Here is a 12,883-nt window from a genome sequence, read left to right as displayed (position 1 = left end):
AATTAATCACGTGTGTTCTGTTATCCCCTTACACAAATACTAGTCATTCTTCAGACAGTAGTGCTTACCTTTAGGTGCTAGTTTTCTGCATTTGAAGCAGTTCAATGTTTGTGCTTTGGAAGTTGTCCTTGCCTTAACGAGTTTTTGAATGCAGAATTAAAGATTTCAGCTTTTATTTAGTTATTATCTTGCATGTCTCCTACACGATCAGTGGACACACACAGAAGTTTTTGAATAATGAAAAGTTTATGTAAAACCATAATTTTATATGATTCTAAGGAAGAACTTCCAAAATGTTTGATATAATCACTCACTGAAAGATTCTGTTCCATGACAATTTTCATCACAGATTATGGAATAATTTCTTTCTCACAAATATGTTTTCCATGTAAGATTCAATATCCCATAATGTGCCGGACAATATTTCAAAGCTTTTACCGATTCGGTGTCTTCCCTGTGATGTCACCACTTGCACCCATGTTGTAGGCCTATGGTGCGTGGAATTGCACTGAACATTACACAACTCCTTGCTGGCAAGCTAATTTGGCTTGGGTAAGTCGAAGAGGAGAAAATGTGGAAAGTGTGAATCATACTGACCTTATAACAATTTGAAAAGAGTTGTGTACGTTACAATGAATGCTGATCAGCCCAGGTCATACGAAAATCTTGTCATAGTTACAGTATACTTATTGGCTCTCTAGGAGATACAATTACTCAGCTCTTTGCCAATCTTAGTGTTAGATTATGATTTGTTTAATGTAAGCAGCTGGTTCTTTCGTGTTGAGTTCGCGTTCACACTCCAGCACTGCCCCAACGGAAAAGACACTAATCAACATGTGTCTGGGCTGCTCACTACTTGTGCTGCTTCCCCTTCCCCAAAACAACCAACTAACCTCTGTTTGTAATGAAATATAAGTATAATTATTCTGTTTCACTCCTATGGAAAATTCTTCAATACATGTGGCACATATTTGTGGCATATTTCCATGTGGTGCATGAGTACCATATCTAAGAGTACAGACGTAAAATGGAAACAACTGACATGCACAAATAATATCTTTGAGTTTATGGCTTAAAACAACACTTACATAAAACAACCCCATTGAATGAAAAGTGTTCCCTGTGGACATTTCAATGTAAAATAAATGAATTATAAATAATACATAATACATGAAGTAACAAGTAAATGAAACTAAAATATTTACAAAATATACAGATAATCGTAAACTATATGCCAAAGTTGTGAAAGATACTTAAACTTACTTTCTGTACTATGTTAAATAACCACATGCAGAAAAAATGCAAATTTTCCTTTTAAAATGTTTTAAGTTTTTTTTTTTTTTAAAAAAAATGCAATAATGGCTTTAGAATGAACTTACTCATATGCCACAGACAATTTCTCAAAACAAGAAATGTTTGTGTCAATGCCGTAAATAAATTCTTCTTTGCCCCTGTAAAACACAAATGAATATTACATGAATGAAACATTTACACCCCTATGTGTACCCTACTTTCACTTTCACTATTCGAAGCACAAACTTTCAGCACTCACTGTTTCATCAGTCTTGACTATTCCAATTGGTGAGTCAATATGTCCAAACCAATGTCCACTTCACTGACATTCAAAGTATCTCCCTCTGCATCCACGAGCAAATGTGACTGCATTCTTATTCATACACTTACTTAGACCTCCAAATATTAAACAAGCTATGATATCCAAATAAAACTAATAATCACTGAAATCTTTCTATGATAAAGCATCAATGAAAACAAAGCAAAGCTTATGGAATGCACAAATCAGACCTTTGGTTTGGGATTCAGTTCTCAAAGTAAAATGAAAAATGCATAATAATTCCCAGCTGTGGTATTGTTGCAGTCCTCTCAGTATCAATAAAACAAACTCCAACCCACACTCCTCACAAGGAAACTGTCTGTTAATCTCACCACCTATATCCCTCATATAAATCAAATCACTCAGTTTATGCTCCCACTGTGTGTATAACAACTAGAGAAAGGTTAAAATCTAAGCAACAACAAAATCTTGAAATATGCATTTCACACACACACACAAAATGCTATAACATTTCTCTCTCTCTCTCTCTCTCTCTCTCTCTCTCTCTCTCTCTCTCTCTCTCTCTCTCTCTCTCTCTCACACACATACACATTGCCCTCTACAGTGTTACTCACTTCACCATATTCTATCATGATCCTCATTCCTTATTCAACTTTATCTAATTTATATTTCTCAGCCCATGTATTTTGTTTGTCTGTGGACAAACCAACCAGTACGCATTTGGATGCGGAATTGCCATTACCTCAAAAGGTCCATAATATAATTTTAAAAAATTCTTTGTCTCCTTGTTGTGCTCACCTGACTTCTCCTTTGTTCTGACCATCACCGTAACCCCAACTCTTATTTCGGTCACCTTCACCTTTCTTTGACGCCTGCTTTCTTCTCGTTGCTCTTCTTTCCCTGTTCTACCTTACAGATGTTTCCAACTCTTCTCTTATCAGCTCTTTATTTGGGAGGAAATCGACATGTTCTGAGATCAGATTTGGTACCAAACTCCATCCCCTATGGTGAAACCATATTGAGCTGCTGCACACAGTTTTTTATGGTTTCAAAATCTTATAGATATTGCACCAAAGAGCTATGTTGATTGCTGCAGTATGTCCTGCAGAGCCTTTCCAATTCTCTCATGCATCATTCAGCCAGATTGCTTGAGGGATGATATCCTGAGATTCTTACATGCTTTATCCCTGAAATGTCTATAAATTTAATCCAATCATTACTAGTGAATAGTCTATTTTCCTGTGATAAAAATGTGGTATGGATTGTTGTTATTCCGAGTGATTATAATGCTCAAATAGAATTTTTGGTCAATATTGTCACAAAAATTGTTATTTTTTAATTGAATCTTAAAAAAATTAAATTTCAAGAGTTGGTCACATAATCGAAAATGCTCTGTTATTGATCGAAGCTGGTGGTGACACTGCAAGACTAGGAGTAAGACAAAGCTATACATGTGTTATAAGAGTGTTAGCTGAAGTTACTAAGTTTTTCTGTACTTTTTCTGGAAACAATTTAGCTATTTAGTTACAGAAAACACGTTTTAAGTAACAGTGGAAAGATATTTTGTGAATGCTGATTGTTGTGGAAACCTTCCGGAAGTTAATGCATTTATGCTCCACCCTCCTAGAGTGACCATATGTGCAAGGATGGGCATTCTTTTCCCTGATTTCTGCAACATCATTAAACTTGCACAAAATGGATCCATAGCTTTGTATCTAAATTGTCGATTACCAGATTCATGTGAAATACACTTTCAGAAACTAAGATGAGCATAACCTGTAAAATGTACCATTGTTCATTATCACTGCAATTATGAACTACCAGCCAAAGCACAATAAAATTCTTGGCAAATCTTAGTGTTGATTTATTCATATACAACACAGTCAGCAGAGGTCATGCAGCATGGGCTGTGTCATTGGTACAATGGGTAACACATCTGACAATTGATCAGAAGGTCTCAGATTCAAATCCTGATGACACCATAAATTTTTAAAAGTTTGAATCCTGGCATGGTCGTAAAATTTTAAAAGCGTTACGCGAAATACGATAATAGCATTATCAGGCACTCAGTGTGGTAGCTGTTTTGATGGTGGTATATATTATATATAGCTTTGTATTAATTTTAGTTGGATAAATGGAAAACTGAGGATAAATGCATTTTAATGTGTGCACACACAATTCACTTTTTTGGAAAGCATTGCTAGTGGTGAAGGTATCACCACATGCCCACAGTACAACAAGGTGTGAGGCAAAGAGGTTTTGTATTTGGAAAGATGTAAAGCATGTACAACATGCAGATAACACCAATGTAAGGGGTGCGATGTTTGTCAGTGGAAACTAACATCAGTGTCTGAAGCAGTGAAGCAGACTTAAAATGATAAAGATCCTAGTTGGACAGTACAAAGATAAAAAAATGATTGTTTCCAATAAAACAAAAAGTGTGTGGTCACATTAAGTAGAAATCTTCTCGAAAACGATTTAGGTGAAAAACAATTGCAAAAGTAAGTGCATGTGAATGATGGGGAAAACTCAACATTGCTTCTGTATGTGTCTGTTTGATCTTGTGAAGTTCTGTAAATGTGATTTGGTTTTCTTAGGAGAGGACTGTTGAGGTGTTTACAAGTAAGTTAAGTTTTTCTTTGGGCTGGTTTTGAACCAGTGACCAGTAGATAAGTTTATAAACAATTACTGTCCACCTATCTACCAAATGAGCTACTGAAGCATATGTGTAATATTGAACATAATGCCAGTCAGTTCTCCCAATCACCACTGCTAGTTTAATTTCACTGAATGATGCTGTCCCTTTTTGCAATAGTGGGAAAGCTTATGTCACAGGTAAATTAATGTGAACTTCAGAGTGCAAGACATTCTTAAGTAAGGAAATTTGTGCATCGACATTGTGGCATTTTGCTGGTACCGGGAACACATCTTTTTATTCTTTGGAATATTCAAAAGCAGTATTTCAGGAGCTTATATAAGTGTATTTATGCAGTGTGGTACTACACACCATTTGTAACTCATTTTCAGAAACAATGTATCACTGTGAATTAGCTTCATGACAATAGGAACAGCAAGCTGGTCAGTGATGTCACAGGCATCACGTAACTCAAATGGAGCATTTCAGTGCTCTTTCAAATTATTTGAAATTCATTTCCATCTTTTTAAAGATGGTACTGAAATTCAAGAGTGCGAAAAAATCATGTTATGAGCATACAGTGTCATAATTAACAATTTAAGATGATTTTCAGAAAAACAATCGAATATCCTATTGAGATATACTGTTAATTAAAATAGCTTTTTGCACACCACTCAAAGGAAAATGGTCTTGTGTGAACTTGGAGATGAGACTCTTAGTGGTTGCTTATTGATCACATACAGTTTGATATATTTACTAAATACATCCACTATTACAAATCTTCCAGTTGACAGTGGCCCAAAAAGATCAGTTGCTAGCAGATCTCTGACCTTTGACCCCCAGTATTATACATTGTGTGTGTCCCTGACTGTGTGCCTGGCTGATCTTAACTCACTGACAGATTTCACAGCTCTCAAGTAGTTTCCATACTCGTCCGACCATGTGATTGAACATAGCATTTTCCCTTATTATTTCAGTGCATTTTTGAGCTGCTTAGTAGTGGTAGCTCAAGTGCAGATGCTGAATTAAATCATTGACGTAGTCCTCTGGAAAACATAACTTCCACTCATCACTGTTTTTGTTTACCCTTCTGAACAAAATTCCTTATGCATTTTGTAATATTTATTCAAATTTTCCTCTCCTCTAATTCCCTGATGTGTCTCTGTCTGTTTTCACTGGTAATCTTGAGAAATGATAAGTCACAACATTCTAAGTTCCCTTTGTGTGTTGGGTGCTGTAATTAAATTCCTGTAGGGACACAGCCCATCTCATTAGTCTGCAGTTCACCAATTTACATTTGTGTATATAGCTTAGTGCTTTATGGTCAATGAAAACAATCACTTCATGACCCAGTAGATAGTTTTTGAACTTGGTGACTGCCCCCAAAACTCCTAGCAAATTCCCTTTCAGTGACACCATAGCTCTGCTCGTATTTGTGAAATTTCCTCAATGCAAAAACTATACTAAAAAAAAAAAAAAACCCAACGTAGTCACTGATGTCGGTATGCAAACAGTAAGGCAAGGTTGGATCTGGGTGACATAGTAATCCACTGTTATTCACACTATCCTTTATTTCCTGAAAATGTTTGACACAATACTGTTTCGACATCCAAGTTGCATGTTTCTTTCGGTAGAAGTTACACATTCATAAAAAGGACTTCAATTGCTTCTTGTTATTAGGGATAGGGCACTTAGCTATAGCCTCTATCCTGTCTTTCTTTGGCATCCTTCCAGGGTGTGTGATAATATGTCCCAAGAATTCTATCTCTTTCCTCGCAAACTTATGCTTGCCTAGTTTTAACTTCATGTCACCCTTTCTAAGAGCACTTGCCCTTCCTTGGTAAATGGCAGTGTCTTTCCCAGTCAACAGGTGCCATCAATATATCATCAACATAGACTGTTAGCTTGCTGGTAAGTTCCATACATAAAACATAACCTAACACTTTTATAAAAATTGCAACAGAAATGTTCAGGCCAAATGAAACTACTTAAAATTGGTAGCATCTGCTCCCATACAAGAAAGGAGTGTACTACCATCTCTTCTTGGCTTGGAGAATTTTCCAGAAACAGGATGTCAGATCAGCACTTGATGTTATTTCAGCATGGTGAAATTGATAGAGCAGAACATCCATATTTTCTGGATGGTCAGTTTCCCTACAAATTGTGGTATTCAGCTTTCTTGAATCCAACATGAGTATAACCGATTTATCCCTCTTCTTAACAACAACTAGTGGATTGTTGTATTGACTACTGCTTCTCTCTATTATTCCTATTTGCAGCATTCTTTCCAGTTCAGTTTCAGCTGCCTTCCTTATTGCAGTAGCTATATGGTGGTGTCTCCTTATGAATGGTTCAAGAGGCTTATTATTTATAACAAATTCAAAGTGTTTCACCCTTCCTGGCACATAAGAAAAGACATCATTATATTCACACAGCAGATCATGTAGCTCCTCCCTTTGTCTCTCACTTACCCTTCTGTAGTATCAATTTTGTGTTAAATTTCTGACATTGTCTTCTTGAAATCTCTATAGCTTTCCACCACTGTTCACTATTTTCTTGTTATCTTTTTAGTCACTAAAAGCGATGCTATCATCATTTTCCCAGTCAATGCCTTGTTACAGTATGTGACTAAACTAGCCCCAATTTCTTTTCTTTTTGATTGCTTTCTTTTGCAATCTCGCACAGCTCCTGCATCATTCATCCAATTCATTTTAATAATAAAATTCAAACAGAGCTCAGGTATAATCATACAGTTGTGACAAAACTCTGTATCATGTATCTTAAAACGCAGCCTGTGTCATAACATGATTTTTTACCTGTTAGTTACACCTCTAATCCATATTCCAATGGCTGGTAATTCCACAACTTGTGTGATAGATTTCAGATTTTCATAAAACATTTCAGAGATTCCACTAATCTCACTTCTTGAATCCAGAAGTGCTTCAGTCTGAGCCACCCCCTCCCCTACACTTAGTTTAATTTTTAATTGTAATTTTACCACGCTATTACTTGCAAAAGAAACGTCCTGCAGATCTTTCTCAATGCTTTCAAATTCATGTATAACACCTTCCACAATTGTAATACTGAAATTTCCCTCTGTATGTTTCATTGCCCTATTGCTACTTCCAGCAACAACATTAAATTTTAATTCAGTGCACTTCCCATCCATGATTACATCTTTACTGCTTGTATCCACTGCTGTACTGACATACTGAAAAACATTGCTGTCTAGCAGATCAGTTTCATCAAAAGGTTCCTCAGTAGTTGCCAATAGTTCCATATTTCGTTTTCCACACAATGAATTTTTTCTCTGCTGTGCTTTAGTATCTCTGGCTGTCAATTCTGTTCTCGTGGTTCTAAACTGCTGGCTACATTTATAAATTCCACACTAATTTCATCCAGCCCTGAAAAAGGAATTTTACAATTTTCACTCATATCCTTGCTGACAGCTATCTCTAAAGCACCATTTGCATTAGGTACATCTGCTAGTGTCCCCTTTCCACTATAAACTTTATCTTCAGTGCATGAAGAAAGTTATACCAATAACAGTAAAAAAATCCAGGATGGAATGATGATGACATTGTGAAAAGAACAGATTGCTACTCACCATATAGTGGAGATGCTGAGTCACAGACAGGCACAACAAAGACTGCTAAACAAGTTAAGCTCTCGGCCAAAATGCCTTCTTATGAGTTGGACAACACACACACACACACACACACACACACACACACACACACACACACACACACACACACACACACACGGGGGGGGGGGGGGGGGGGAGAGAGAGAGAGAGAGAGAGAGAGAGAGAGAGAGAGAGAGAGACAGACACTGTGTCTGGCTGCCGAGGACAGACTGGGTCTTTTGGCCAAAAGCTTAACTTATTTACCAGCCTTTTTGTTGTATATGTGTGTGACTCAGCATCTCCACTATTTGTTGAATAGTGATCCATCTTTTTTACAATATTGTCGTTACACCACTAACATCTATATTACACTCAGTTTCACTGTATCATTTATTTCAACCTCTATATTAGCATCAACATCAGTGTCACCTTTGGTGACAGACTTTGTGCTTTCTCTGGCACCTTCCTGGAGCTATATTCAAAGAATGACAATTCGTCTCGTAGATCAGAACAATCTCTTACATTCCTTTCATTGAGAATTTGTTTTCTTGTTTTCTTGCCTGCTTCCTTGTAAAAATAAACTTCCATTGTTAAATGCTACCTGAGCCCCTTCTTCTTTTCTGTGTGCACTGTCCCACAATAGGATACTTTAATTTCGATGTTCCAATCATAGCAACCTTTGCCTCTATGTTTTCAAATTTTAAAAGTTAAGAGTAGCAGGAGTGAAATAAAAAGCGAGATTGAGTCTGTGGAGGACTGATTAAATAAGGGGTTGTGAGAAATGGAAGGCAAACTAAGATTAGAAATAGAAATGAACAGGAATTTGTCAACTTAAATGCTGAAATAAGGGAGGACTTAACAATTTCCTCCCTTATTTCAGCATTTAAGTTGACAAATTCCTGTTCATTTCTATTTCTAATCTTAGTTTGCCTTCCATTTCTCACAACCCCTTATTTAATCAGTCCTCCACAGACTCAATCTCGCTTTTTATTTCACTCCTGCTACTCTTAACTTTTTAAAATTGTTCATTCCTTTGGTTCCCTTGGGTTTTTAATTGCACATCTTGAACTTGCATACTATTTTGAACATCATGTACACTTTGCTGCTATTGACAAGAGAGCGTAAAATTTGTTTAAACGCACTGCCGCAGCCCTCGCGGTTCCTGCTGCTTTGTCTGCTGCTGATCTTCTGTTGAAGTGCCAAATCATTATTAAAGCCCTTTTCCCTGCTTCTTGCCACAGCCGACAGTGCCTTCGGGTCATCTGCTGTGATTCAGACATCCCGGATGATACCCCATTTTGTAAGGCTAATTGGCCCTGGTCACTATGGAAATCTTGGCAGAGTTGTAGTTTACTTGCTAGCGCTCTAGGAGATGATACTATTGCTCAATTCTTTGCCAGTCTTAACATTATAGTATGAGTTGTTTAATATATGCAGTTGGTTGGGCCAAATAAAAATCACAGTTTATAGACAAGCATTGCTTTATTCCATTTCGAGTTCAAGTTCACACTCCAGCTCTGTCTCAAAGGAGAAGACTCCGATGACATGTGTCTGGGCCCCTCAACACTTGCGCTGCTTCCACCACATTTCCAACATGCAAAGTAGTGTCTCCAAAATAACAATAATTTTCACACATTCTGGCATTCTAAGATTATTGTTAAATGCTAAATTTTGCTGTTCTTAATGAAATATAATTGTTCTGTTTTACTCCTGTGGAAAATTCCTCAAGACATGTGGCACATGGATACAGTTAAACTTATATTTCCACGTAGTGCTTGAGTACCGTATCTAACAGTACAGATTTCCATCGAAAACAACTGACATGTGCAAGTAATATCTCAGAGTTATTTTCAGAGTCTCTATAATATTGCCTCCCACTAGCTACTGATGTTATTGTAACAATGTAATGCTGTCATGATTACAAGGCTGCATTACATTATTGCAGTAACAATTGTTACTAATAGGATCTGTTAACTGTAGGTTCTGTGCAAAAAGCTCATAAAGTAAAGATATTGAAATATGCATCTGTTGTAAACAGGAAGGAACTGTAAAAAAGTTTTTTTTTTTTTTTTTTTGTTGCTGATCATCATCATTAAACGATTTTATTCCGTTGTTATTGACAAAAAATTACATAAATGTAAAACCTGTGTCGTCTTAGTTTTTGGATAGTGTGTCACTATGTGCACAGTGGTGTACACAGTTTTGGTATCTTCTATAACTGAAAAACAGCCTTAGAGCCAGTGAAAGGTATCTTGAAAATTGACCTTAGAATGTTTCTTGCATTTTTATTCTACAGTGTAGCTTATCAGGAAAACAACATAATTGTTTAGTTATCTCAGTCAGTATATTTTGGGTGGTCCACATTTAACCATAACATTAATGCTATGGTATTGAACCATCTAATTGACGTCATACTAAAAGATGAAAGTCACTACCAAAAATTTCCATTGATGTACGTGAATGACTAACATTGCTAATTTTGTTCTTTAATGGTTTACTCTTACCTGCACCCTCAGTATTTCCGCTAATGATTGCTGCCTCTTCCAGTATTAATGATTTGTCACCATTCCCTTCTTGCTGAATGTGAATAGTAGTGCTGTTGCACATATTTTTGTTGTTTCACCATTTCTGTTTTTCCCACAGCCTTTGTACTTTCCTCTTTTTTTGGCTTCTGATTTTGGAATGTTCCTGTTACAGATATTGTCAACCTGATTTCATTACAGTCTCGTAGTTGACAGAGGGATATTTTTCGCTAATATGTATTTGTTCATTTATTCCTCCAAGTATCATTTGATAATGATATAGGGTTTATCATCATACTAATATGAAAATACATAGCTCAAACATAGAGACACGCAGAATATATGATGTTTTAATGAGGATAGGACAGGTGGTCAGCTGTGGCCTTGCCAAAGGAACCATCCTGGCATTTGCCTGCAATGTTTGAGGAAAACCTAAATCAGGATGGCCAGACACAGCAATCTCCATCTTCCTGAGTATGAGCCCAGAGTCTTATGAACTGCATTGCCTCATTTGGGTAGTTGATGATGATGATGTGTCTCAGGAAAAAATGAGCTATTGCTGTTCTGTTTCTCCACTGTAGCTCTATGTGTGCCTGTTATTTTCAGCTGAAACAAATGTCACACTTTTCAAAATACTAGAAGCATAGTTGGAATCCAGATTTCGATTTAGATTTTCTGTGTCCCCCTAAATCATTTAAGTCAAATTCTTGAATGTTACTTGTGATAGTAACAGTGTTGATTCCTTCCACTGTCCTAAAGCAGTTTCTCTTATGACCTTTTTTTTTTTGTTGATGAGCTGTTAAATTCTTATCTCCCTGCCTTTCTGTTGTTCTTCTCATTAGCTCCCTATGGATTGATCACTAAAAACTTCCACATAAGAAAGGAAAAAATTCAGAGATTACCTCTTTTGTCTCAGAAGATATTTAGAAATGTGTCATAGTTAGACAAAAATGAGAATGAATAAAAGCAAGAAAGCTAGAAGAGATTAGACCACTACAACTGTCACCACCTACTGATCAGTTATAAATTCTTCTTTATAGTGAGGTACAAGACTTGTCTCTGTATCTACCACATTTCTTATTTTGGTATACTCTGTTATGTTGCTGGAAGTTAAGATTTTTTCCGATACATGCATTGACACATTTGAAATAATCATCATAGTTTAATACATGTATGGCTTATTTGTCTTTAGTTTTCTACCTCTCTGAATAGTGTGTGCTGACTGCAATAATGTGCATTAGAAAGTACTGTGTACAAAAAACAACAAATAGAGATTGGTACTTTAACTCAAATTTTAGTGATGTAAAGTAAAAACTTTCCTAATATACATTCTATTTTCTGTGAGAAGGTAACTGTATATAACATTAATGGTTTTGGTACATAGTGTCACGCAGCATTGTTTTTGCAGGAAATGGTGCTGTTTCTTCATATACATCAGGTCCACCAAAGGCTACTGAGCGTAATGAAAATCTGACGGGAAACATTCAATATTCTTCCACATCATATAGTGCTAACATTCCAGGAAGCTGTGTGTCAACAGCAGTGAAGGTATGAGTTTGAACATGATGATGTAGTATGAAATACTGAGAATTAACTGCCGTAGAATTGCTTTTATTAATGTTTGGTCTTCCTCAGGATGATGGTATGCCAAATTCTATACAAGATCAAAAGTTTTGGAATCTTCATGTTCTGACAGTTAGATTTTTTGTTATGCTTATGCATTGATACATGACTCTGCTGAAAACATGTTTGTGATCTTTTTCCAAAAAGCCTGACAATATCTACATCTTTCATGGCGTAAAATTCCAGGTATTAACTTGTAACACATGAGGAGTTTAAATTTATGATTGACATAAGCTTCTGAAAAACATAAATTTTTATGTGAGGTCATAAATGCAAAGTTTCAGAAGCAGAATTAGTTTTTCTAGATATCTGAAGGAGAAAGGAGTGGATATGTTGATGAAGGTAATTGACACAAGGAAGACTTGAATCATTCATAACTCAGCCTGATATTTGTGAAATGGTCAAATATGTAAAAGAAAACAGACACATTCTTCAATGGCTGCCAAGGTCTTGGTGAATAGGTCTGGTGGTCATCTGAACTGGATGAGAGGAGAAAAGTGAAGAAAGGAAGAATAAATTTCTGTTTGATTTCTGGATGTTTTTCTTCTATACATAGGCTACCACATAGGAAAACTACCATACCATGAGGAAATTATCTGAAAAAGATGAAGTTATATATGACAAATGTTGATGAAAATCTTCATGTTGATCAGAGGTCCTCAAACGTTTTTGTTCCATAGATCACATGCCAATATTTTTGTTTTTTGTGTTGACACTCTGCCTTTCAAACATTTCATTTTTACAAATTGATCAACTTCAAATGAGTGTTTGGCAGCTGTTACAGTGATGCTCACTTTGATAGGTTTAACTGGAGAAGTGTAAAGTTTCTTCAACACCACTATATAGATTAATAATCCACTGTGATATGTGCATAGTCAAAATATCCTCAAACCTAGTTTCAC

General features: G+C 36.2%; 1 protein-coding gene across 1 annotated transcript in view; it reads left to right on the top strand.

Moving 5' to 3' along the window:
- Nucleotides 1-12,883, top strand: part of LOC124556790 (paired amphipathic helix protein Sin3b-like) — a 289,392-nt gene that overhangs the window by 60,876 nt on the left and 215,633 nt on the right. Inside the window, exon 3 of the mRNA XM_047130801.1 lies at nucleotides 11,767-11,906. Coding sequence (XP_046986757.1) covers nucleotides 11,767-11,906 — 140 coding nt within the window. The remainder of the gene's footprint in view (nucleotides 1-11,766; nucleotides 11,907-12,883) is intronic.

Source organism: Schistocerca americana, chromosome X (genome assembly GCF_021461395.2).
Source record: "Schistocerca americana isolate TAMUIC-IGC-003095 chromosome X, iqSchAmer2.1, whole genome shotgun sequence".
Taxonomy (NCBI): Eukaryota; Metazoa; Arthropoda; class Insecta; order Orthoptera; family Acrididae; genus Schistocerca; species Schistocerca americana.
Note: the sequence above shows the minus strand (reverse complement) of the source record. Positions and strands in the feature narration are given on the sequence as shown.